General features: G+C 42.1%; 1 protein-coding gene, 1 long non-coding RNA gene and 1 other non-coding gene across 4 annotated transcripts; all 3 read right to left on the minus strand.

Moving 5' to 3' along the window:
- Window positions 1-693: 693 nt before the first annotated feature.
- Window positions 694-765, minus strand: trnae-cuc (transfer RNA glutamic acid (anticodon CUC)). The gene has a single exon. It is a non-coding gene; the product is annotated as a tRNA-Glu (tRNA).
- Window positions 766-3,334: 2,569 nt separating this feature from the next.
- Window positions 3,335-6,733, minus strand: LOC109507544 (uncharacterized). Its single transcript, XR_002166484.1, has 4 exons — window positions 6,354-6,733; window positions 4,635-4,749; window positions 4,501-4,551; window positions 3,335-3,404 (listed from the first exon to the last, which is right to left on the minus strand). It is a non-coding gene; the product is annotated as an uncharacterized LOC109507544 (long non-coding RNA).
- A 3,159-nt stretch (window positions 6,734-9,892) lies between these two features.
- LOC109507632 (CD82 antigen) lies at window positions 9,893-26,550 on the minus strand. Of its 2 annotated transcripts, none has more exons than XM_019857229.1 (9): window positions 26,427-26,550; window positions 23,270-23,342; window positions 22,027-22,099; window positions 17,654-17,778; window positions 15,918-15,992; window positions 14,071-14,169; window positions 13,391-13,564; window positions 12,269-12,352; window positions 9,893-11,221 (listed from the first exon to the last, which is right to left on the minus strand). In XM_019857229.1, the coding sequence occupies exons 2-9, from the start codon at window positions 23,330-23,332 to the stop codon at window positions 11,144-11,146; spliced, it is 771 nt and encodes a 256-aa protein (XP_019712788.1). In that variant the 5' UTR covers window positions 23,333-23,342; window positions 26,427-26,550; the 3' UTR covers window positions 9,893-11,143. The 2 variants fall into 2 exon arrangements, with proteins under 2 accessions (XP_019712788.1, XP_019712790.1); XM_019857231.1 differs by having other exon boundaries at window positions 26,432-26,539.
- Between the last annotated feature and the right edge of the window lie 67 nt (window positions 26,551-26,617).

Consider the following 26,617-nt stretch of genomic DNA (forward strand, 5'->3'; position numbering starts at 1 on the left):
TGAATCGCGCCACACTTTCTCCACACAGAAGACACACAGGTTTTCCAGCTACGTCCATGAACATGTTCTTCGACTCTCACCTTGTTTGAAACCCGCGGTTCTCAGTGTCCACCTTCCGTTTTGCCATTTTTGATGGGTATCTGAAAGCTAATGTCACTGTTATGGGAACGACTGCGAGACGAATAAATATTTAAATAAAGCGGCCGACTGCTTGGCGCGTCACCGTTGCATTGTGGGAAATGTAGTTTTGGTGCGTGTAAAAGATCTGCGGGCTCTCGGCTTGCTGCAGTCCGGGGGCCGGTTCTAATAATAAATCAATGTCATCCCAGGGGCCACTGAAAACATTCTCGCGGGCCGGATTTGGCCCGCGGGCCGGCACTTTGACATATGTGCACTAGACCATCAGGGATGACGTGACTCAAGAAACTGTTTCTCTGTCAATCAGTTAAGGGGGTGGGCCATTGGGAAAAAGTCAATGCCTCGTGAACTCATGCCTTTCACAAAAGGCAGGTATTCCATGACCAGGAATTGAACCCGGGCCGCAGCGGTGAAAGCGCCAAATCCTAGCCACTAGACCACCAGGGAGTGAGCTGGTGTTGAAGCTGCCTCTTTGTCAATCTGTTCAGGGGGTTGGACGGAGCAGCAAAATCAATGCCTCGTGAACTCAACTCGTGCCATTCACAAAATCAGGTTTTCCCTGACCGGGAATCGAACCCGAGCCGTGGCGGTGAGAGCGCCAAATCCTAGCCACTAGACCACCAGGGATTGAGCTGTGGTTGAAACTGTCTCTTCGTCAATCTGTTTAAGGGGTGGGACGGAGCACCAAAATCACTGCCTCGTGAACTCAACTCGGGATTTGGCCAGTTCAAAAATTGTCTCTCCGTCAACCTTTTCAGCGGGTGGGCTGTCGCGCCAAAGTCAATGCCTTGTGAATTCAGGCCTTTCACAAAAGCAGGTGTTCCCTGACACGGGCCGCATAAAATTTTTTCTCAGCGCCTCACTCAAGGTGTAACTGTCCCCCTGCCCAAAATCAGTGACACTGTTCTTCAAATGCTCTTTTTCACTCATTTGTTTACATGCACAAACTATTTTCTTATGTCTGTGTGTTGTTTTTATTCTACATATTCGTAGTGTAAAATAGGTCACATTTCTTCTGAACTGGCTGACAGTCTGGTACATCGGCTATCACACATGCATAGTTGAACCAGGCTGGATTAAGACGATCCTTTTTGGATCAACAGATCTGAAAGCCTCAGATGTTCTTGCCATGAACTCATCCTTAAGCTTATTGAACTAAAACATCTGGGCTCCCTTTACTTTCCCTTCACACTGATGGCTCTTCAGGAATTTGCCACGCAGATTTGGACACACGCATAATGGAGCCGTCTCGTGACGGCATCTGAGCGGCTGGCGCTTATACGGTAGGCAAAAGGACCATCATCAGCGTCCTGTTTATCATTACTTGTGTTCATGCAGCCCAGCTGCCGGCCTGTCTTTTGGCACCGTGCAGGGTACTCACATCAAGACAATCATGACAAATTTGGGCATTTTTCCTCCTTTCCGATCAAAGTCAGCAAAGGACCGATTTTTAGATGAATATATGAAAGACGGAATTAGAGAGACGTAAGGTCAACCGCTATTGAGAGCTTGACTGATTGAGGTTTGGGGGATTTCAATGCAGAATGTGAAGGACCAGGGAGCATTAAAGAGGAACTTGGGGAAAAAATGCTCTACGTACTAGTCCAAATATGGTAGTTTGATTAATAATATATTTGTGGAAAATCAATTCAGCAGAATAATCTATCCGCTGCCATTTTGGCCTTAATATCGCCCTCTGCTGTCAACTAAAATTCACATCAAACTGCCCTCTGGCAGTTCAGCTGTTTTCTGTGTTTGGTCTCGTGACGTGATGACAACTTTGTCCTGATATTGTTATAATTTTGACCAACATGTAACTTTGTCCTGATATTGTTATAATTTTGACCAACATTTTCATGATCTTTGATGACTGCAAACGGTGTCTAATGGTATCCTACTTTTACATTATATTCCCGATGGCAATTGCATTTCAGTGCACTGTGGACAAAACGGGATGGAGAGCAGTCACAGTGCGAATGAAAAAACCCACTCAGCTGTCGTAAAATGGGGTGAATATTTTTTTCACGGGTTCACGTGTTTCTCATGGCAAGCTGTATTGCCAAAAGTTTCACCTTTTTCTTTCCCCTTGTGGGTAGGGTCTCTCGGTTCAGATGTTAAAAATCAGTACATGTGATTCATTGGATGATAAAGGCCAGATTGCTGGAGCGTAAAACCCAGCGACTTATGTGAGAAAGGGGCTGACAAAGACGAAGAGAGCAGACAGGCCCAGCGGGGGGCACGCTGTTCTCCACATTAGGCTGTCAATGAATCTCATTAACATGGCTCCTCTAATCAGCATGTGAGAATATTCCACGGAAGGCCATCCGCTCTGCTCTCGCCTCCTTCCGCTCATTTTGATTTCTCTCTTGCACAAATGAGCACTACGTTCTCTTCACCGAAAGGGGCTGATTTGTTCTACTCCCGCTCGTTCTGTTTTTGCCATTAGCCTGCACGGTCACACGTGAAACACAGCCGGACGCCATGTTAAAGATGCCCACTCTGCCCTCATTACGTGAGCAGACTCGTTGAGGCGTTTAAAAAATGATCCAGCTTCTGAAGTCTGTGGAAGGAAGAGTCTTCTCTTGTTTTATGTCACTACCCTGAAGCACTGATGGCAAAGATGAGTCTCCCAAATCAAAAAATTATTGATTCCCTTTCAGTCCAGTCCAAGCAGCAATGGGAGTCCTTGCGAAAGATGTCGAAGCTCCTGATCAGTGGATTTTTTTTTAAACCATTTGGAAATAAAAATACAGCATAATTTGGAGTAGATTTCGATTGTTTTATATGTGTAGTCCAGTAGCGTTTCTCATCCAAAATTTGCCTCGCCATGACTTTGTTCTTGTGTTAGCATGAGTTAGTGATACACTATGGTGTGTGACAAATGTCAACAAATTTGTGTTAGATCGCTGCTGTAGGAACGGAACTCAATTGTAAATGAAAGACACCTTGTTATAATCCTTTCCAAGTTTATACTGTCACCACTACCATTTTTAACTGTTCAGGTAGATTTTTTTTCCCTGCCATAAACACATCAAAATGAAGTAAAAGTTGTTGACATATTGTAGAAAGAGGAAATTAATTAGACCCCGGTTGGGAATCTACATTGAGATGTTACATAATGAATGCTTTGATGCTTTTGGCTCTGAGGCTGCAGAGCCACTTGCAGCAACAGATGACTGCTCTGAAGGCAATTTGTCTGTCATATTAATTGTTTTAAATTGTTTTATTTCAAAATGCACAGCTTTGGTAGGTGAGGGAGAAAAGAGCTGAAAAGAGAAAATATAAATGATGTATCAGCAACTAGTCAACTGCAATCACTTTAACGATCCCATAGTCAGGAATCAGGAAGTGTGCATTGTCAAAATATGCTGCAGCTTTTTCCTCTGCAGGAACAAAGACATGTCAATGCTCCACCAGTCACCGACGTCTTTTGATAAGGTCCCCTCAGGAAGCAGTTCATTAAACAGGAAGGCCCGGTCCCATCCATGTGTAGATGTCCCTCCTTTTTTTTTATGTGTTTCCTGAACGAGAGCAGCTGCTATCTAACTGAAACAAACAGTGGTGATTTTCCGCAGACGTGAAGACAGTCAGATTTGATTGTCCTCAGAGAGAGTGCTGCGGCACGGGATGAAAGTGACTGAAGAGTCGGGCCCGGCACCACACATGCTCATTCTTTAATCATGATCAAGTGCTGCCAACACTGGAAAATGCAAATTCCAAAGGCTGCTCAGCGTCAGATGAGAGCGGCTCAGCGCCTCCCGTCTCTCAACCATCTGACAGATTAAATAACGGCAGCTACTTGTAAAGCTCCAAACTAAACAGCCGCAAAAGTACCCCAGACGTTGTGTCCTTCTGCTTCAAACATAAGATCCCCAGACTGATTTACCATCCCTCCACAAAGCCTCCATCGTGGCTCCAGACAGACTTCCTCAAGTTCCCGCAAGCTCGCTAGTACGTTCCTGGCACTGAACGCGCAAAGATAAATAAATGACTCGCAGGCTTGATGGAGGGCAGAAGAATTGAGCGAAGGTAAATAAGACATCTACTGAAGAGAATGAAGACATTCTGGGAAGGCCAAAATTCATGTTAACGCATCAGCTTTACCGTGCTTAACCGTCGCCCGACTGGCGAGAGCAACCTCATCTACCCGAGCCATGCTGTGATTGCGCCTCTTGCCAATTTGAAGTGGCTCCCGCATTTGTAGTGCAAACGCAACCCCCCCCTAGCGAGAGCTGGAGCACTCAAATCAGCCCAGCTCTCAGTGGGTCAGGGAATGCTAGATCCTATTAGATACCGTCACCCGAGGAGGAGGAGGAGGAGGAGGAGGAGGAGGAGGAGGAGGAAGAGGGGGGATTCACTCACCTCCAACTGCTCTGGCCAACACTGGCGCACACTCAGCAATATTCTTCCAAACTACAGTGGGTGAGATAGATGGAGCCTCATGAGACAAATGTGGCACCAAGGCTTTTCTGAATCGGGGGTGACAAGCGCATTACCATAGGTTAATGAGGAGCTTGGTGCTGCCGGGAGCTGCACAACCACCTCCATCCATCACGCAGACCGCAACACTGACACCGCTTGCACAATCTCATATCATCCAATACAAGAAGTCTGTGGAAAAAAATATGACGCTCAATTTCCAATGATCTGAAGCGGCAAGGCACAATGTTCGACCCTGGAAGTAAATTTAACTCATGTAACACTTTACACAGAGAGGATTCACAAAGTGCTTCACATAGTTATAAAGTAATAAAATACAGGAACAAACATTTTACAGCAAATATAAGAAAGGTGCCAAATCAAATGAATTAAAAATAGAAAATTCTCCATTCAATTCTTCTGCCTGTCGCTAAACATTGCTGGTTTAACTGTACGCTGAAAAACTTTTTTGTTGATTTCAGTCAATTTAATGCTGATTTTGTGGAACTACTTGACAACAACAACAAAAAAAGAAAGAAAATTCAACACAATATTATTTTAAATAATTCAGGAGTGGGGGGGATCAATTCAGTGAAATTTCTCATATACTCGTACAGAGTCACTGCTTTCTTCTACAGATACTGTACAGCATGCAAACACTCTGTGATCATTACATTTTATGGGAAATGCTCACCTTGGAGCAAGAGATTACTGTGCGATTGGGAGGATTTACTGTATTTAGGCAGCATAACCCACAACCCTCAGGTGCAAAACATTGGACCACATTAACCACAGTATCTTAGCTCCCTGAACAAAATACTCCAAAAGCACATTCTCAAGTCTTCTAATCGTATTGAACAGGAGCCTGCAGCGGAACAAGCTTCTGATCTACTTTGTGCCCGCCCCCCAACTTTAAAAATCACATTTGTGGAATATAGTCTTTGTGATGTGGCTGTAACTAGAAAAATGTCAGAATCTGATGGCAGGTTATGTCACACCAGCAAGCTTGGCATAGTTCTGTGAAGCACTTCATAAAAGAAGCTTTAAATGCAACTTTAATTCATCTAATGAGCTCCAATGAAAGAGTGTGGCAATCCAAAGCGAGCCATAGATCTTACTGGATCGTGCATGCTGCGTCCTTCATTAACTGCATGAGTAAATACTAAACAAGACATATATTGTAAATCTATTTTGGAGCCCGTAATGCTGTTTTTGCTAAGTCATCATTGCATTAAATACCTATTGGAGGAGATGGTGAATGTTAAATGGAAACAAAAAGCCCACCAGGAAGACAGCTTGTCTCCTTCATGCATTTATTCATAGGACACAATCAATAATGAGATTGGCCTTATCTTTTAGCAGTCTCCTCTCTTTCCTAATTGGTCCCTTCAGGTTTGTTAAGCATGGCGACAGAAGAAGAAGAGAACCTAGATGGAGCTTTGTGCCAAAGGATACGAGTCAAAATGAGAACATTGGATGTTTCAAAAATATATTGAGTGTCGTTCAATACTGTAAATGTATGTCTAGAAACTAGCCAATGGAACTACAATGGGTTAAAGTCTTTTTTTTGGGAGAGCGCCAAAACGCAATAAAACTATGCATGGCATTTCAGAGAGACGGGGGCATTTTGCGTATTGGAGTGGCCATTATTATTATTAGAGCAAGAAATGCTAAAATCTTATCTTCCATTATATCAACTTCATACCTGTACACGACGATATAGAAGTTCACAATTAATACGTATCTAAAAACATGACAAATACATACAAACTTTAAATAAAAGCCATCATACTCACCATAAATGCTGATTATTTACAGACACAAGCCATCCTCTTGTGTTAGCTGTGTTGGGCAATCAGAGGTAGCTAGTTGTTGCTGCTCTGGGAATGACAAATAAATACTTTTACAAGTGTAGAGAAATAAACCAGTATAGTGCTGGTTGAACTCCACATTACAACATTCGTTTTAGTTTCTTTAAAAGTTCACCGTGAAAATGAATATTCAATAATGTCTGACACTGTCGTCTGATTCACAGTCACCTGCGTGTAATTACGAATCACGTTGTTTTGAGAAGCTCCAACCAAACAAGGACAGAAAACTGTCGACCGCACTCTCAATGTTCAATCTATCATTTAATAGTTAAATAAACAACAGCGATTTCAACGGTGAGTGTGTGTGTGTGTGTGTGTGTGTGTGTGCTCTCGAGCGCGCGTGCAAATGACATTATTGTAAAAAAAAAAAAAAAAATTACTGAGATGTTTTCAACTGTACTCCCTGAGGAAAAAGAGACATGCTATTTTACATCTGGTTTTAATTAAAAATAATGTGGTGTAATCGCGACACACTCACAAGTACTTTACCTCAGAGGTTCTTTTAAATTTTGCAATCTAGTCCTGTCTATTCCCAAAACGAGTGGAATGGAAGGCAATTGGACTACTTTTAAGATCATCCTAGGAGGTTTAAAAAAGTACCAACCCTATTTTAACAAAGTAAGAGGCAGAAAGTACACATAGATGTTTTTTAAAAGTGGGGAGCAAAAGTAAAACTTTATTAGAAAAATAGTCAAATACAAATACCGGAAAACATACTCATAAGTACAGTTTCAAAGTATGTGTACTGTCTTCAGTCTCTTTCGATGATCCGATCCCTCTTTCTCTCCCATGAGACACACACCAGCCATCCATGTTCCATACTACTTATCCTGTTCAGGGTCGCTGGAAAACTGGAGCGGATCCCAGCTGACTCAGGGTGAAAGCATGATGATGATTGCCTGTCAATCACAGGGCTGACACATAGACAGGGGCAGACTACCGATCACAACTACAAATCATTTGGAGCCTTCACGAACACTCACATACGATTTGTATCTGTGGACCAGAAAGTAGACCAACCAATCAGATCACAGAGCCTGCAGCGATCTAAAGAGAAAGTGGGCTTATTTTCCACCTCTGTTGGATTCTTCACGCCGCTGGGTCGGAAATGAGGCGGAGGACACCCACTGACCTGCAGCCACTTGCCGCCTCTCATGGAAACAATTTAAACACCTAATGGAACTGGGCTGATCCTCTCCAGCCTTCTCGTTGGGGGCCGCTGCGAACCATATAAGATCATTTGTGCGTAGAAGTCGTCAGGCTCCAAGTAATCCAAATACGGAGGGGACGAGATGTTCTCGAGCGGTGATTTCCAACCACTGTAACGTGGCACATTCGCGGGCCGTGAAAGATCAGCTGATGTATCATGGGAAATTATACAATTTCACTAAAAGTGGGAGTCAAGTCAGAAAATTTATTTTCTAGTGACTAGTCGAAGCAGCCTTCTGATTAATATTGTATTTGTGTAAAATGAATGAAGCAGCCATTTTTAATCCATCTCAGCGGGTGGGGGTGGGGGGGGGGGCGACCATTTTGCCAATTGCAGTCAACTGAAAATGACATCATAGTTGCTCAGGGCTCCGGTAACAACCAATCACGGTGCACCTGTTTGTGAGTCTTCACATCTGGTCATGTGACCTTTTGCAAGCTGTCTTTGCCAGCGACATATCGTGACCTGCAGAACAATGTCGATCACTTCCACTAGAGGGCAGAGGGTAGAATTAACCAGTGGTTGCCATTCATAAAGTAACGAGAAATAGCTAGCTAGCTGGTACGCCGACACAGATTTCATAATGAGTAAATACTTTGGGAGTAGGTAAGTTTCAGTTAAGGTGTTAGGCTAATGATGTGATTTGGCTCAATAAAGGCTTGGAAACGCGAAACCGCATATCAGCTTAGGAGCTAACCTGAGCCGCTTAAAAGGGAGGCTAGTGAGACCAGGTCAGTGTGCAGGTGGAGTGATAGGAGGCCCACCGACGTCCTCATGATGTCTGAACAGGATGCTCAGAGGAAGGACAGCACCCAACATGCACAAGCAAGTGGAAACATTCTAGTGGAACAACACATGCGGATTGTGTTTTGTCCTGCAATCTTCTGAGAAAACCCCCACTACATTTTTCTAACCATGCGCCCAAAGAAATTGAATACTGTGAAGAAGAGGATTATGCCCATCAATTTCAAGCTTGAAATTTTGGAAAAACATGACCCAATTGTGTGTAATCGATTTGGCAAAACAATCCAAACTTCTACGAGTTCTACGAAACGTACTACATGAGAATTAGTTGACAAAGGCTGTAGTACAAGTTAAATAAACAAATAAAATGTTAAAATAATCTCTTAACCCCGGACTTCCGTCCATGGAAAGCAGCTTCTGAAAGAAAGGAAAGCATGGCAAACAAGCAAACGCCGACGTAAGCTGCAGCTGCTATGTTGGTAGCATGGTTTATACGTGTTGAAAAGTTGCCAAAGAGGAAATGTGACAGGTTTGATAATGTATTATTTGGCATGTAAAATCAATGTACAGTATAGCCATTGCCAAGTGTTGGTTTTCATGAAAATCAAAAATAAAAACACGCACGACAAAAAGTCATATTTTGGAGAGGAATGACAAAACAATTTTTGTCATTAGCGTCATCCCAAATTCAAACTAAGGACACAAATTGTTTTCCCCAATGAGTTTGAGAGAGCCGTCATTCTTGTTCCTCAACTTTTCTTCTTTGCGTTCTTTAAAGGCACCCCCGCAGAAAAAAAGCAAACAATTAAATTCAGCAGAAGGAAATAAAAATAAAATGTACGCTTGTCTGTAAAACAAAATATCATAGCTACGTTTTGCCGAGAAGCCCTACGTGATTAAACATCTGCCAGTCTTAATGGATTATTTACCATCATGTTTAATTTTTACTCAGTATGCAAATAACAATTACGTGGTGTCACAGCTGGTGTTCATAGTCTCAAATATGATAAGAAATTAAATGATTCTAATTCAGCATGGCCAGATGCAGATGTGTTGAATTAGTGGAGAGGTCTCTTGGGGGGGAGGGGGGGGGCATCGAAGCGTTCTAATGCTGCAGCTGCAATCAAGTGCCTTTTTTTTTTTTTAAGATAGTAGTGGAGACTTGTTGCTATTTATGCTGGTGAATCACAAAGGAGCCATTTACTTGTGCCTTGACGTGAAATTAAGAGCCACCCACCCACATTTGAAGAAGTGACAGCGCTTCAAGTAGGACCGGAAAGGTAAAAAAAATAAAATACTGTTATCAAAAGTGGGTCGGTCTATTCACACTGAAGTCAAGACGTATGTTTGTAATTGGTCAAACTCATTGTTATATTGATGTTTTTTTAACTACAAGACAGTAAGCTATTAATTTGGGCTTTTGACCCATTTTTTTTTATTTTGCCCTAGTCTATACTGCCATCTATTGGTCCCCGTCGGTACAAACCCAAGCACCCCCCCAAAAAAAGCACACAATCGTGGATTCCCCTTTAATTGCAGTTTTCCGTCGTAACAAAAATAGAAAAAAAAAATTACACTTGTTTTAAGAATCCACATACATTTTTTTTGGGAAATACTGTTGCTTTTTTTTTCCAAAGTGTAAAAAAAATTGAAAACAGTCAAAAGCCATCTCATTTAAGTTAAATTAATGTTACAATTTGGCAGATGAAGCAATAACATATTTGAAATGCATCAACATAAGAGACCAGCAACATTTAGAAAACAGCAATACCTTTGTTGAAACAAACAGCAAAACAAGAAAATGATGATAAATACATGTACGCTACGTGTTAAACAAGAGTCGTCTACCTGTGAAATGGGCGGTTGCAGAAAATACACACAAAAACCTAAAAAAGCAACTGCTCAGAAAAACCAAGCAGGGGAAGGTCAAGACTCCACTGTCAGTTCAATCACTTTTTCCATGAAAAACACAGGGAAAGCTTCCCTTAAAAAAACTCATAAATACAACTCCCGATTACCAGTCAGACACACTCGAGAGGAATGCCGATTCTATGATGCCGAGCATGAGCAAGGGTGGAGGAGGCTGGTGGGATTAAACAGGAGAGGCGCAGGGGTACAAGGAATTGGCGGAATTCGAAGCGAAGACCTCCACCGCAGCGGCCCTGCCTCAGGCTTTTTTTTTCCTCCTCCACCCAGTGGCGGCGGGAGTAGAAGCTGCAGGATCTGAACGGCATTAATATCCACACACGCCCACTCACTCTCTCTCATCTCGGTACTCAGAGGTGAGGAATGTCTCCGGCGTCTCGACTCCATCAAATCTAAACAAAGTGCTCTTTCTCTCACTTTCTTTTAGTCTTTTAAGCGCTTCATTGAGGTCAACAGAAGGAAACACCAAAGAAAACATTAAAAAAAAAAATCGTACTTGAGTATTTGCATCCTTTCAAATGGATAACCTTCCACCCCCGAAAATAAGAAACAGTCTCACAGTCTCCTTTAAAATACATAATCATAACAATTATTATTATTATTATAATAAGACAACAATGGCAACTTGTGAACGATAGCAAACAAGTGTGTCAATCTTGATCGTGTTTGAGGATGTGAGAAATCTGTCAAGAAGGCAGGAGAAGCTCGAATGCGGGAGACTTCTGCCTTCGTGTGTGTGTGTGTGTGTGTGTGTGTGTGTGTGCGCGCGCGCATAGGAACATGAGATAGGAAGCGAGAGAGGGACGTACACATGTTCGTATGTGTGAGTGGCACTTCAGTACTTGGGTACTTTGGTGTAATCTTCCTGGACAACACTCTTGCACAAACACATGGAGAGGATCATCCCAAGAAGCTGTCAGGGGGGGAAAAAAAAAAAAAAACAGTGACAATAAAGTGTAATAAGTGTGTTGCAATGTAACATGTTACACGTTGTTCCAAGTGGAAGAGGTCATTCGGCCAGCAACATTTTTTTTTTTTAAAGGGCTCCTTCTTCTGTTGTAAAATATCATTTACTTTGACACTGTGGTAAATCCAAATCAGCTACCAATATGGCTTCTAATCAATGTTGATCATTTCAGTGTATGGCAAAGATTGCACAAGCCCTACACAGAACTTGCATGACGATAATGTTTGTTGCTAATTGCTGCTAATGGAAAACAAAAGCTGGCCTACACTTCTTATTGTGGCATTCAAAAATTCACATATCACATTTTGGGGGTCATATGGGGTTTAAAAATAAATTAATGAAAATAATAATCAGAATATGATTTTTATTATCGTGGCAAAATACCATACACAGTAACATGCTGAATCTTTCACTGAGATGACGAACAATTACCAGTGGCCATAAACGTTGCAAGAGCAAACTTTTGTGACTGAACGTCCTGCGTATGTGGAACTTCACACATGCTCACTTCTGTCTACCATCAACCGAGCAGTGGTGTCAGATTGGCAAACTAGAACTAAATAGGGCACTGGGACCAGTGGAATCCGTAAAAAAAAAAAAAAAACAGATCAGCGGAACATCACTAAATCCCCAGTTTGTATCATCAGTTTGTGGATGCAGCATTTCTGTTCAGTAAGCAAGTACGTATGAAGCCATGAATCATCCAAACAGGTGTGCGTTCTTTCTCATGCACTGCCAATTTTGCAATCACGCCTCCTCACATACATCCACTGTGGAAAACGGGCATGACGAGCCACACTTCTGAGCCATTCACAAACATTTTAACTGTATCCGAGGAGAATGCCGACGTGAGGCTTTTGAATTTTATGTTGCTCCCATCAATTTCGATGAGATTGTGTAGTATGGCGCCACCGCAACACAACACTCTCCTCTGGAGGACGAATCTTCTACTATTTGCTTGAACACTACTGTGAGGAGAAAATGGATACGTACCTCCACGACTGCCACTCCGACACAGATTCCCAGAATAACGCCGCAGTTCTCCAGAAGCCATTTCTCCACATTGGTCATGCACCCCTGAAGAGGCAAGTAGAGAGGAAGCAATGGAGAAAAAAATTGTTAGCAAAGGGAGAGATGAAAGTGATCCCATCCTTTTTTAAAACACAACTATTAACTTTGGCAACACATGGACCAGTGTGTTGCTCTTCGGCTTCCCTGACCTGATAGACGCGGTGCAGTGCTTTGTGTAATTGTGATGACCGCAACAGTAAAATGAGCTTTCAAAATGACTACTGACAGCAGACGCAGAATTTATTTTCATATTTCCACTGTCAAAAGTTGTGGCATTGACAGTCGTGTACTGGACCATTTCACGACAGTAATTTGTGGGTAACCACCTGTGGATTGTATTTAAAGGATGGAGCAGTTAACGTGGCCGCTCGTCGATTGGTTGACAACGGAACAACAGGAATGCTACGGAAATATGCGCCAAACAGACTCATGTCAAAAAGAGAAAACTAAACGTTCATGTTGATACCTTTACGCAGTCAAGATTAGTTGGCTGTGTAAATTTCCTCTTCTGTGATTTGCTCTATTTTTCCTGAAACCAAAACAAGCTTTTTTCTGCTCACTAATTTGCATCTGTTTTAATAGAAAGACATTTTTTTTTCCATCTCAGAAAACATGAGCGTGAAAATAAGTTTGAAAAATTTCACTTTTGTCAAAATGCAATGTAAGACGTATGCTAGAGATAGCGACCAAGTTAGCAAGCAACATTGACTTTTACTCTTTGTTCGCAGCCGTTTTGTTAGTGGAGGCAGTGCACATCAACGGGGATGCAATATACTGTATAAAAAAAACCCCAAAACAAAACACCATTAATTATCCAGCCTCGTGTTATTATATAACCTGAAGACATTGAGAGCGAAAGGAAAAAAATAGCTCGCCACAGCGGATGTGCAGGATAGCTCGGGCCAATGAAAACTGTAAAGCCAAAACATTGGCAAGAGCAAAGCAAAAACATGGAAAAAGCTGAAAAGATCAGCCGACTCAGCAAGTTGAAGTCTTCTTAAAGAGCAAGTGCACTTCAACAAACATCGTTGAGAGTGGCTGTACCGTTTGGTAGACGGGAAGATCAGAGGACAGGTGCTCGCACAGGCCCTCCACCTTGATGTCAGTGCCGGGCAAGGACTCGTTACGACAGGAACACGAATAGAGATGCTGGGAGCTGTTCTTGAGCAGCAGATTGTCAGACCAGTTGCCAGGCCCCGTCCACCCACAGCACTTCATCTGTGATGAGAGAGGGGGATGTGTGATGTGAGTGGGAAGCTGATTGTTTCCTCAAGCGCGACAAAAATAAACTTCATTTTCGCGCAGCTTGTCGAATGTCATTTTCCACCAGTTTTCAATACCGCAAACATATTCCAGCACCTCCAGCGAAGGTGGAAGCTCAACTTATTACAGTAACAGACACAATACTGAATGCGTTTTGACGAGCGTCTCATTGAGTTGTTTTCAGGGTACTCTTGTTTATTGTTCTGCAAAATGGCGGTTGCAAACCAGTTTTTAATGTACATTAACGACACATATTGGCTTGTGGACATTTTGCTCAGCAACATTTTAGAAGGAATATATGACAGAAAATACTTTTAAGTTTGTTCTATAAACCTTTTAGTTATAAACTACAACAACCATGACATCGTGGGGAAATGACTTGGGACTAAAATCGAAAACCGTTGGCAAAATTAGAAACACCAGCACCATCTTCATCATCATTGACGTCGGCATCAACTCACCGTCCTCTGGATGTAGTCCCAAGTGTGCTCTGTGGTTTTGTTCTGGCCAGTGTAGTGGACGATCATGCCTTGGATGATGTTGGACATTTCATGTTTCAACTAGTAAAAAAACAATGAAGAGCTTTGATTAACATTCATAGATGGGCTGGACGATTTTGAAATAAGAATCTAATGGCAACCTATGGACCCCAATTGAGCAACTCCTCCCCTAAATTTCAGCCTTTGTGATTAGAAAATTGCATTCGACTACATTGTCATGTCGATTTGAATTTGATTGATTGTTCAGCTCTAATTCATAGCACAATAATTCTTTTTAAGTAGGACAGGGATGTGTCATGGATGTTGTCCACATATAATGTATTCTGACTGGCAAATAACACACCCATGTCTTTCTTTCAACATCTGATCCGAATGTTTCCCCGAGGCCACGGCAGCGGTGTAGCGGGCCTGTCAGGTGCCACGCTGAGCTGAAAAGCTGCGAAAATGCAGCCTGTGCGTCTGTTGGTGTGCTAGATCACAGGGCTGTGGCAGCGTGAGAGCCTTCAGAGCTCTTTTGGAGATACAACCTCACCCTATTCTGGGAAAGGGGGGGCACCGCCCTGCCCTGTGGTGAGCCTTAAACACAAGGAACACGTCCAGGCTCACGGGGGCGTGCACAGACGCTTGCCGGAGAGCAGGAACGGCAAAGTCTGGAGCCGTGGACGGACAACAAAAGCCCTCAATTGGCCTTCCTGGGAGTGTTCAAATACAACACACCCTCCACACACTGCACAAAGACACTGTGGCTGGTAATTTAGTTCAGCCTAAATTAATGAAATCAGTACTGTTTTAATTTGACTTGGACAAATGTTATGTATTTTGTAGTTCTGATGTATGGCGGTCAAAAAGTCCCCTCCCCACGAGCTATTTTGGTGACTAGGTGGTTTTAAGTGGTTAACGCTGTTTCTGGTAAAGCAGTATATCCAATGGAAGGATGTTGTGTTTGATCTATTTTGGGCCAATTGCGCTTGCAGGTGACTCACAAGTGACAGGCCAGTTTGAGACGTCCAACTCCAACAACTCCAACTTTGCTGCTCATGCTTTTGATGCTGTGTCGAATGGCAGGTTGATCAGCTTTTCTTTTACATTTCTTTACACTTAACTTCCTCTGCTCGAATAATGTCACACATACAACTGAGCATGATCTGGTCATCTCCAGGTTGCAAAATTTGCAAAGAAATTGAACATGTGCTCATAATCAGGATTATGATGATCATTTCTTATGTCCGTATTCTTAGGTTTGTGTTTTTTCAATGGCAAAGCAAAAACATCCAAGGAAACCAGTGAGTTACAGCCCTCCCCGGTGGGGGTTCCTGTATTCTCAAAGACTCAGGATAATTACGTTTCTCACAGAGACAGTGAAAATACCTGACTTTCACCCTTTCATGGACCAATAATGATAACCTGTAACCGAATAAGCTGTCCACTGTAGTAACCGCTGTCCCTGAATGGGTTCATATTTATCATTGTTAGAATTATTCTAACAAAATAAAAAAGTTGGGTGAACGTGGGACAATAAAACTCTGCTGTATTTTATTTATACTACTTCTCTATCAACATCATCTACCAAAAGCCCCCAGCGTCACATTAAAAAAAAAAAAAAAACATCATCCTGTGAGTTTCCACTTGTCGAGCTATGAAACGGGGTTCCACCACAGGAAGCAGGAGGCTTACGCTCGCAGCTGTGACACGAGGAAGCACAAACACCCGGCAGGCCACAGCTGCAGCAATGGGAGGAAAAGGTGGCAAGCAGCATTCTAAGTAGGGCTGCGAGAGCCGCGAAAAGAACACGGAAGTGAGCGTCTCACCCGATCTCTTTGGAAGTAGATGAGAACTCCAGCGGTCACTTGGGCGATAAGGATGAGCAGCAGACAGGTGAAGTACTGTTGGGGGTGGGGGAATGAACACAATGAGAACAACGTTCAACCGAGACCTCTTCAGCAGTGTGGCGGCACTCAAGCAAAATTACAAACAAAAAACCCAAGGAGAGGAGAACACTAATAACTATAATAATCATATCGCGTCTTTAGCGATCTCCAAGGCTAGCTGCACATTTTCGTGATTATTAGGAGGTGCCGTGGCAGCTCCTCACTGTCACTGGAAAAGAAGTAGGTCAACAACAACTCTACAATTAACTGCCGACATAAGAGGCCACGCACCCCCCACCCCTCCACCCAGCACATCTTACAGGCTTTTTATCCCTCTCCGCCCCCATGCACCCACCTCCGTCAGTCAACACATGCTGCGAGCACATGTAAGTAGAGACGTGATTCGCTTTCCTGTCAGCAGGAATTTGTCACGTGTTCTTAAGCAGGCATGTGGACCTGAAGCAGGTGCAATTACGAGCATTTTTCTTTGCAAGGAAATGCGTGGCTTCTGTTCTAACAATAGCTCGAAATGACAGTCGAGAATGCCAATATAGGGATGATTAACTGCTGTGGTAAATTTTGGGGACAGGGTGCATGGTTTTAGGTTTCTCTCTATTTCAGTCGAAGAGAGAAATGTTCGGGAATTACGGGAAGTTTCGATGACTAATGTAAATTTGTTAAGGCTGACCCTGGGTGCTCATGGGAAGAGCGCCTGCCACCACACAACAAAACTTAGTTTGCTGTGTGGTCATGACGAAGATGCGGTCTTTCGCTAGTTGTTACATGACTTTCACATTTTCAAGTTGGAGTGAGAAACCAAAGACAACATACATACAAGAGATTGCAGTCAGTATTTGTTTCATCAGTGATTTGCTGTCGTCGCTTTGTCGGGGCTTTTAATGGATTCGAAGAATTGCTCTCGGAATGTGTTGTTTTGAGGAAGGTAATGGACCATTTGCCACAGTTGCCAAGTAGAAGGGGTAGCCAAGTCGTGCATTCTATTTTGCTTGAAATTGACAGCGTCCATCCAGTATTTGGCAAACTTTCAGGGAGTCTGTTTTAACATCATTACCGGAACCATTTTAAAGGATATACAACCAGAGACGTGTTGTTGCTGCTCGTTTAAATTGGACCAAAATGAAAACTTGATCACTCGATGAGGTGCTCAAGCCACACATCGTTTTTGTTTTAATTTCCTATTCGAATCAGCATTTGGGTATGGCAGAAAAATGTACCATGATGTAATAATTAGATATATATTTTTAAATGACTTTATTGATAAATAAGGACCTGGGACCTGGGGGGAAAAGGCTGAATTGGTGTAATTTTGTTTTGCGAGCCAATATTTAAAAAGGAAGTTAAATCAAACTTTTTTTCTTGACACATGTTCTATGTACCTCCACGAGCAGCAAAATCTACCTGTTTTTATTCATCATAGGTGGTGGTCATTTTGCCCCTTTCTGTTGACTGAAAATGACATCACGGTTTCTAAGGGCATGTCACATGACCAAATATATTCCCATAATGCCATGGGGTATATATATGCAAGAGCAAGTCAATACCTCATGGCATTATGGGGAAAGAATAGCTAATTTTGGACATATGGGCAAATTTGAACACGTTTGCCAGTCAAAAATGTTGACTTCACGTTGACAGTTCCACATTTCTGTACTCACCAGACCAAGAAGACAACGAATTTCATAGATGGCCCCAATGCAGCCGAAGAAGCCCATGGCCATTGACAAGGACCCCACTCCGATGAAGATGTAGGAAGCCACTTTTACCGTGTCTGACGATTCCTCTGTAGAAAAGAGAAAAAAACACACAACTGGTTCTGTTATGGGAGTTGGAAAAAATTTCTGAAGAGGAAGTCAAGTAAAAAATATTCTATGGGGCCTCACTTGTCTGAATGTGGTTTTCTGATATATTGTGTTTGTTTTTATCCATCTCAGGGGGGAGCCATTTTGCCACTTGCTGTCGACTGAAAAATGACATTACGGGCCCAAGAAATAACCAATCACGGCTCACCTGTGTTCGGAGTTTGGTCATGTGACATTCATAAGCGGAGCCACAAATGCAATATTACTCAGAATGCCAGGTTAAGAAATGTGGGGGAGCGTCGACCATCTTAGCGTCAAGAAAATTTTTGACTTGACTCTTTAAATTTAAATTTAAAGCACTGTTAGCACTCAAACTACACTGTGGGAATTATTTGGGAGATAAGCAGCCACGCCCCTAAATTTGCTCTTCTTTATCAGCTGTAACCACAGAAAAGAATTCCAAACTATTACATCTAAGATGTTGTGCTTATTCACACGCAAAACAATTTGATATGGCTCGCGACACTGAGCAAGGGGGAAAAAAAAAGATTCTCAGAGCAAACACAGTTAACCCGCTCACCCCCTCCCCACCAAAAAATCTGACATTGTCAGCCAGTCGAAAGTTGAACCAAGAAAACTAAAATATGTGGTGAGATTAATTGATTGCCCTTTTTGGAACAGTGGGGGAATGAAATAGAAGGACTCAGAGTTGCACAAAAAACAGAAACTAAGAGTCGTGGGACATTTCCAAGGTGGAGCAAAGTGGCCAGAATCAGATAATTCATTCGACATCGTTCAGAGGAGTCTGGCAGTTGCAGCAGTTTATCTACGGCTGCAATTTGTTGCTTCTTGGCAACCGACGACATATACAATTCTTCTAAATTATCTGCTGATGGTATCTTACATGGTTGTGTGGTCGTCTCATTAAAGGCAGACATGATAAAAATAAGCATCATGCGCTAAATCAGTAATACGAGACTACTGCTCGCAAATCTTCCCACACAAAGCGGACTGGCACAAACTACAGTACACCTCTTTCCTGGTTGCCTTTATCACCCAGGCAAGCTTCAGGAAATGCCACTTATTTTAATTATGCTTTGGGTAACAAGAACAAAAACAAAAGCACACACAGTTCTTATAAAGACATTAAGTGTGGCAATAAACATTTGAGTAATGCACTTGAGTTTAGAAAGCACGGGTTGGTCATACGGAGGTCAGCAGTAAATTTATTCCATCTTGTTATTGTGATTCGACTTGTCAACATATGGAAGTGTGCAACAATTACTGAACAACTTATAGCAAAGCCCCACATATTGCCATTTTGGCATTCACTGTTTTTGTGCATATGTCAACACAATCGCAGTCTTGATTTAGCGTTGAGAAAATTGCCACTGGCGGCCCATTGAACGAGTGGTTAAGCGCGTCGACCTCACAGTGCAGAGGTTGGGGGTTCGATCCCAGCTCCGGCCTTCCTGTGTGGAGTTTGCATGTTCTCCCCGTGCCTGCGTGATTTTTCTCCGGGTACTCCGGTTTCTTCCCACATTCCAAAAACAGGCTGATTGAACACACTAAATTGTCTCTAGGTGTGAGTGTGAGCGTGGATGGTTGTTTGTCTGTGTGTGCCCTGCGATTGGCTGGTAACCGGTTCAGTGTGTCCCCCTCCTACTGCCTGAAAACGGCTGGGATAGGCTTCTGCACCCCGCGCGACCCTTGTGAGGATAAGCGGATCGGAAAATGAATGGATGGATGGAAGTTTTACTGCGCAGTTTGTCTCTTCTGAAAAGAAAAAGCTTGTTAAATTCCACTGAAGTATTTCCTCTTTGGCCCTCTGCCAAGTGTATCTAATCTGTGGGGTGAAATAGATTTTATCGACTTCCTGCTGTCTTCTTCTGGGCTAAAAACATGCACATGGCTCAAGTCAGAAAATGTTGACCTATGCACTACGATATTCCATAAAGCACCGTGCCTCACTTCTCTGCAAGTCTCCTCGAAAATAATTTGGGTGGCTTTCATGAACTTGCGATGCAGATCTTTCTGCAAATTCAACCCGTGATCCAGCAAGCATATACTCTGAGAAAAGTAATGGTTGTGCATTCTTACAGATAATTATATGAAGAAGTTTGGATTTCTAAATTTATTTCTGTTTAGGGTGCCGGAAAATGTGACAAAAGTAGGGGAGCCACTCAAGCCAAAACCAAAACCAAACGCAGGCTTGTCTCCTCCTCTTGTTGGCTGCTGCTTGGTGACGTCGCTTCCGTGTGACACACATGAAGAGGACTACAACTCCTAGACAACTGTTCAACCTTTTCTTCTTCCGTGCAGTATTATCAAAATAAATACATTGAAAATCAACCCTCATGGCTCATGCATGAAATTAATTGCCAAAAATGAAGACGAGGGACATTTTCGCTATAATTATTGTTAGATTTGGTTAGTTTCATAAACATAGTTTCAGTTAATTTGGGTTTTTTTTTAAAGGGTTTTCATTTTTATTTTAATGTTTGGGGTTTTTTTCAATTTTAGTTTGACCGATTTATTTAGTTTCCGACTCCGAAAATAACCTTGCTCACCGGCGATGGAAAGCCGTGTGTGAGGCAAGAAGAGAAAATGCTTTTTGACACCAAAACATTCCCAATGTCTTTTTGCCTCCAGTTATTGAAGCGGCTACACACGCTTCTATTTCTAGAGCTTATAATAACTGGAAACTGTAGACAAAGAGATTCTGTTTATGCCCAGCAATGGCACAACTTCAGAGAATATTGTGAATCAATAAACATAGCTGCACAAAGCTTTGTTCAGTTTTTTTTGTTTTGTTTTTGTTTTTCTATGCACAGCAGCAGGATATCTTCACCGAGGTCAGTATTCTAGGACGATAGGGTTGGAAAATGTATGGAGTAGAAGTCCCCAAGTGCCATATGGAACGGGATGTCCTTCGTGCATCAGGAAAAAATAGCCACAACTGTATCTCTGGAGGGACAGATGGATTCTCATAACAGTGCTGCTGGCTCTTGAGGGGATGACAAATATAATTAATTTCGCTTTATTCCTTGAGTGGTGAGCAAAAAAAACATCTCAGCTTTTAATGACCTTGGTGAGCTTCCTCTCTGGGCAGCCGCAGGAAGAAGACAACAGTCAAATATGACTTGTGAAGCATACAAGGTCAATCTTGGTTGGTACGAGAGAATGGCTTCTAAATGTATGGGTTGCGTATGGGTTGTTCTCAGAAATCATTGCACAGTGGTGTGACATGCTAGTCTAAAATTGAGCTTGGGCAAAACCTGTTAAAAAAAAAGATAGACGCTTTAAATCAATCCTTCCTGTAGTTTGCTACGAATAGATAAAAGTTCATTCATCCCTTCGTTTCCATTGCAAGGACCTCGTGTCCTCAAAATAGAACGACTGAGTGTTTTTTTCTGCCGACAAACAGGCAAAAAAATCTCAGTAACGTTATTTATTTTTATTTTACCTTTCAAACCATAAAAAAAGGGTAGACAATTTAGAACAGAAGGAAACTTTGTAACTCGAAGCAAAGATACCAAGTACATCTGGAATGAATGTAGCAAAAGCGTAGATGAAGGGATTTTTTTTTTTTACACAGGATGACTTTCCATTCTGGCAGGATAAGCTCGAATTTGGTTTCATTATTCTTTTTGACATGGTTATCATTGTGCTGATAATGTTTCTGTTTGCAACTCTGTGGAAGCTTTGGATCCTTGGGTAGAAATAGAACGGTGACAACATCTGTAGGGGGGCTGGGGGGAAGTGAGATTGTGTTGAGAGCTGCTGGGTTCAAGGTACAATTCCGCATGGGAATAAGGTGTTATTCTCTGTCATAAGACTAAACAACTTGAGAAGTCTGGAAATGGTGAGCTGTTTATTCAGTCGACTGTGTTTCCTCCCCCCCCCCACCCAAAAGGCAACTTTTAATAAGGATCTGCAGAAGTCATCATGTTTCAGTTAGGTGCTTTTTTTTTTTTTTTAGTCTGGTGTGAACATTTTTACATGGCTGCTCTGCACTAAGCCTCTTGGGAGGCGATCCACACATGTTGCACAGAGCAGGCAGTCTCCGGTCAGCAGAACTGCCACGGGTTAAATGTGCTGAATGTTTACGGAGCATTATCACACCAAGACGTGGCAGTTGGATGGTGTTTGTGCATGAACGTGTGTGTGCGCACGCATGTGTGTGTGTGTGTGTGTGTGTGTGTGTGTGTGTGTGTTAAGGTACTTACGTAGAACAGCGATGAAACTCTGATTATCAAATAGAACCCATAGTCCAAAGCCCATGATCAACGCTCCAAAGACCTACAAAGATAAATACAGCAGAGAAGGGTCAGCCACCCTAGACTAAAGTTAAAATTAAATAGCTGTTGTTGGGGTGCCTTCAATGGAGGCACATCTGGGATTAATCCAATTCATCAAACAAACAAACAAAAAGGCTGGGAACGGGACTAAATGATCAACAAGCTACACAAGATTCAATGCCTTCATATTCCAACTGTGAAGTTAAGGTACCCATGTGTAGGATTCAAATACAGTACTCCAAATGTATATTCTTTTCATTATCACACAACAGGTCTTATTGCGTTGTTTCGGTGTGTTCCTGTGCATTCGCCAGGATGTAGATGATTCTAATGAGTAGAATATTTAGGATTTTGTATGTAACAGCCCCCCCAAACTTCTTGTATCCTACTAATTAGGTCATGAAGTTCAGAGCAGACCCTTGATGTGAGGTTGAGGGCCACACTGTTTCGGGGCGCAGGGGTGGGGGCAACAGCAGATGAGTGCTTGCGGAACCCCTCCCCAGCACGTGAACAATAATTAAAGCCCTGGTTAAGATGTTGAGAGATGTTCATTTAGTGGGACTATTGAGCCCGCGGCGGTCATCATTAGCCCACTAGTTCCTGGCGTCCACTGAAGTTAACACATGGACAAACAGCAACACACACCTCCTAATACGCACATCAAAAGCTTTCTTTCAGGAATACAAACGCATCGGAAAAATCCAGACATCCTCATAGAGTGCGTTTTAAGAGTCGCGTTTTATCTGGCCCTGACTTTATGTTGTGCCTGGTCAAAGCAAGATGGCAATAAAGCTCAAGAAACCATCTGCTGTGCTTTCGACCAGCCTGCGCTGAGGCCGTGTGTAATCACAATTTTCAGGTAAACATCTCCCGCCATGAACTACATCTGTGAAAGAGGCTCAAGAGTTGTGAAAAAGCTTCCAATAACAAGAAAAAAAGTCACAAGAATTGTCACTAGTCTTTTTCGAAAGGGTCTCAGGGGGCTCTGAATACTTTCTAAACATAGCAACAAATTGAAGACAAAGTGGCAAAAAAAAAAAAGTGTTGCCCTAAATAGCAGGAAAACATGATGCCAAATACAGGAGCAACAATAACTGTAAACCATTTGATTTCTAGTAAAGACGAAGTGAGACAGGACAAAATGTGTGCTTGTGAATCGATGCTTACTTACAAAGAAAATGAGATTGAACAGGAAGAGAAAGTACTTGGTGACGGTGATGCATCCCTTTGCCATGGTAGCGATTCTGCAAGACAGAAGTAAACACGGGTGCAGTGGTTACATTTACTTTTGGGATAGCCAGAAACATATAAACACACATGGAGAACAGATAATTATCCAAAAGCAGGACTCGGGAGAAGGTCAAACCATGTTGAAAGAACAACGGAAAATTTAAGATTCAGTGTCCAGAGACTTTTTTTTCCCTCTCCATGAGGCACCCTCCTCGCAATCAGCTCTAATCTGTATAATACTGGCCCTGTGGTGTGATTCAACATTTCTTTAGCATTCTGACAAATTCTGACATCAGACTTGTGGAGTTTTCTTTTTTTAAGTTTCTTGACAAAGACCCGAAAGTCTAGATCAGCCGGGAAAACACACTATGGTGAAGAAGCATGCTAATGTAATCAAAAGCAAATGCAAGCCGGGTTTACTTGCTGCAACAAGTTTGCAAAAGAGTAAACAGTGTGACCAGATGACGTAGCAGCCTGAAAAAGAGGAACCGAAGCCGTCTGACGAGACAGAGTTTGGACTTGTTATAGTGATGTCTGCTCGGCGACTAGTTTGCTATTCTTTGTCACAGTCGCATTAGCACGACTGCACAAGTCTACGTGTTTGACTGCATCTCAGTAGCTTCTCTGTGAGCAATACTTTCCTTCGAGACACAGCTGTAGGCCAGACCAACACCGCACACAAGAACAGTAGGAACATTTTATAGAGCTCTCTCGAGACAGGATGAGAGGGCAGTGCTCCAAAAGTGCTAAATAAATATTTACCATAGCCAGGCCTTTTCTGTCAACGGGCATAAAAACTATAACTAGCCATTATGGTTAATTGACAACATGGGGTAGCTAAATAATCGAAAGGCCAACGATTTTCCACAAATGTATGGTTGGTTAAGCTTACAGAAAATATTGAACACATGACTTGACAAAGTCAATGTGGTAATCTATTACCTGACATGCCTATAGGTCATTTTTCAAATGAGACAATAGTAACTGTTTGGAAAAGGCAATTGAATTTGCTGTTCTTTTAATGAACACATTTTTAACATAACAACAGAATTGTTGAGCTCACTTTATCTTACTGTCACAATAGCAACAAAAAGTACCAACATAGTTGATACAAATTGTGTTATTTATTTACATTGCCCACTTCTGAATAAAATGTCTGCTATGGTAACTTCCTGAGCGGTCATAAATTAGTAAATAATAAAATATGTCATATAATACAAGTCGTAAAAAGTGTAGTTTTTTGGGGGTCAACAAAACTTGTATAATCACCATAAAACATTTGACTCGTGAAAAGAGCATCTGCTGGCTAGATGGGCTGGATGACCCAAATCGCCACAATTTTGTGCTGAACCCTGGCTTACAAAGCCTACATCACACAACTGAAAGTCATGCAAGAATATAATCCTTAAAGAAGATTTTCTTTGTGGAGAGATGGACCTCAGTCATATAGATTAAAATGGTTTAGCTATAATTCACATTGTTTGTAAACAGAGCCCTATTCCGAAAACAGCTCTCCGACAATGTGCCCACCACATTACATTGGGTACAGCGTCAACAAACAAGAGTCGAGTGCAGGATATGACGAGGCTGTTCGTTCCCCGGCCACTTTTACCACATCACTTTTTAGAAATAAGTTTCTTCAATAGTGATGAAGGCTGGAGATGTGGTCAGCTGAAAACCACATAGGTCACTCTAAGCATATCACGCAGCGATTCAATATATTTGTAAAGGCGTTTGTTCTTTTCCCCCGACAATTCCTCTTCACTTTTATTTTTAAGAGTGGTGATCTGTAAATTCCCCACCCTTGTATTATCGGCAGCATGAGTGGCAGATGGCAGTATGTCTAATGGGCCCGGCATGAACCAAAAACAGCCCTGAAGGCAATAGGTCTCGACCTACCTTCTGCCATTATATCAATATCTGACCCATTTAAACATCTGTCAAGCCTGTGCTTTATTCTAGTAATAAAAGCCTTTAATATGGTCATACAATCCTGCTTCAACACATCTGTACCAACACGGGATACAGTTCATTATCTTCATTGACATGATCATTGGTAGTGCACTGGTTCACAGAACAGGCAACCAGTTCGGGGGTAAGCCTCTCACGAAGTCTTCTTCCCAACAGTGTATGTGTTTTAAGTACAAATGGTTGGACTAAAATGGCAACTATACAGATAAAGGAAAAAGGTCTCTCTCTGTCGTGATATCATCCGGAGGTTGATCAAGTGTGTGATGTCATGGGATATTTGTGGAGACAATGATTCATCGGTGGTGACAAAGAGGGGGCTCCCAGAGACCATCAACGTGATTCAGACGGAGTTTTGCATTTACAATCTTGCACTATTTCAAAACCGGAATGAATAATGGTTTTGATTGTTCCTCAGAGTCTGCTTGTCAACCACAAAAAAAACAAACATTCATTGAAATCGGCAACATGGGTTGTTTTGTTGTAATTGGTGTTGCCTCAAAGGAAATACTGTAGGTTGCAGTTTAGAGTTGTGATTATAGTTTGCAGGGAAATAAAATGTTCAAAGAGCTGCATGAAAGCGGCCAAAAAAAAGGAATCTCTACATCATAGCACACTACAACCATACTGTTAAATTAATACATCTCTCAAGTCAATTATTTATACATGTAAATATACATAAAAGCGTTAGAATTGAAAAACAGTTGAATAAATGGGACGCAGCTGTTACTGTCCTGCCAAACTAAGTGGTTCCTAACTTATTTTCAGTGAACATTTTTACCAAGCTGCAATTTCAACATGAAGCGAAGAAGGCTAATAAGTTAGTTAAAGAGACAGCAAAAGCGCCTACATTTAACATTAACGTCCTTTCGAGTTTGACAATGATTCATGCCCTGCGTTGGGTTAGATGATTTTAAAAAGTTGTTTCAGGGATTCTAGCACAACAACACGCCAAAATACTCAACACGGTATTTTGAAAAGTCACTTTTTGCCTTGGGACCCCAAAAAAAGTTTAATTCATACGCAAGAAACGGCGAAAAGTACGACAAACAAACGTAAGTAAACAGAGTACTGTACATGTTTAAAATGTCTAATTTGATAAAAACCCAATAATATCAAGACACACTTACTTACTTTGTTTCAAATAACCGAGTTTGGTCGACAGTCTTCGAAGAAGCGTGAATGTGACTCCAACAACTTGCTAACTGGCGAGAACGTGTACGCGTGCACGTCCTGGGAACAACTCACTCCCTCACAGGCATGCGCACAGTCGTGCGGCCGACTTGGGTTAACCCACTCCTGTCCATTTACCGACAAACAG

This window comes from Hippocampus comes, unplaced genomic scaffold, assembly GCF_001891065.2.
Source record: "Hippocampus comes isolate QL1 unplaced genomic scaffold, H_comes_QL1_v1.1 scaffold186, whole genome shotgun sequence".
NCBI lineage: Eukaryota > Metazoa > Chordata > Actinopteri > Syngnathiformes > Syngnathidae > Hippocampus > Hippocampus comes.

Bases quoted from the DNA above. Each gene is read 5' to 3' on its own strand.
- LOC109507632 (XM_019857229.1), bottom strand. From the start codon at position 23,332: ATGGCAAAGGGATGCATCACCGTCACCAAGTACTTTCTCTTCCTGTTC. The intron at 13,565-14,070 runs GTGAGTTGATGC...CTCTCATCACAG, and splicing joins GGGACTACATCCAGAGGACG to ATGAAGTGCTGTGGGTGGAC. The intron at 11,222-12,268 runs GTACGTATCCAT...CCCCCCTGACAG, and splicing joins TCGGAGTGGCAGTCGTGGAG to CTTCTTGGGATGATCCTCTC.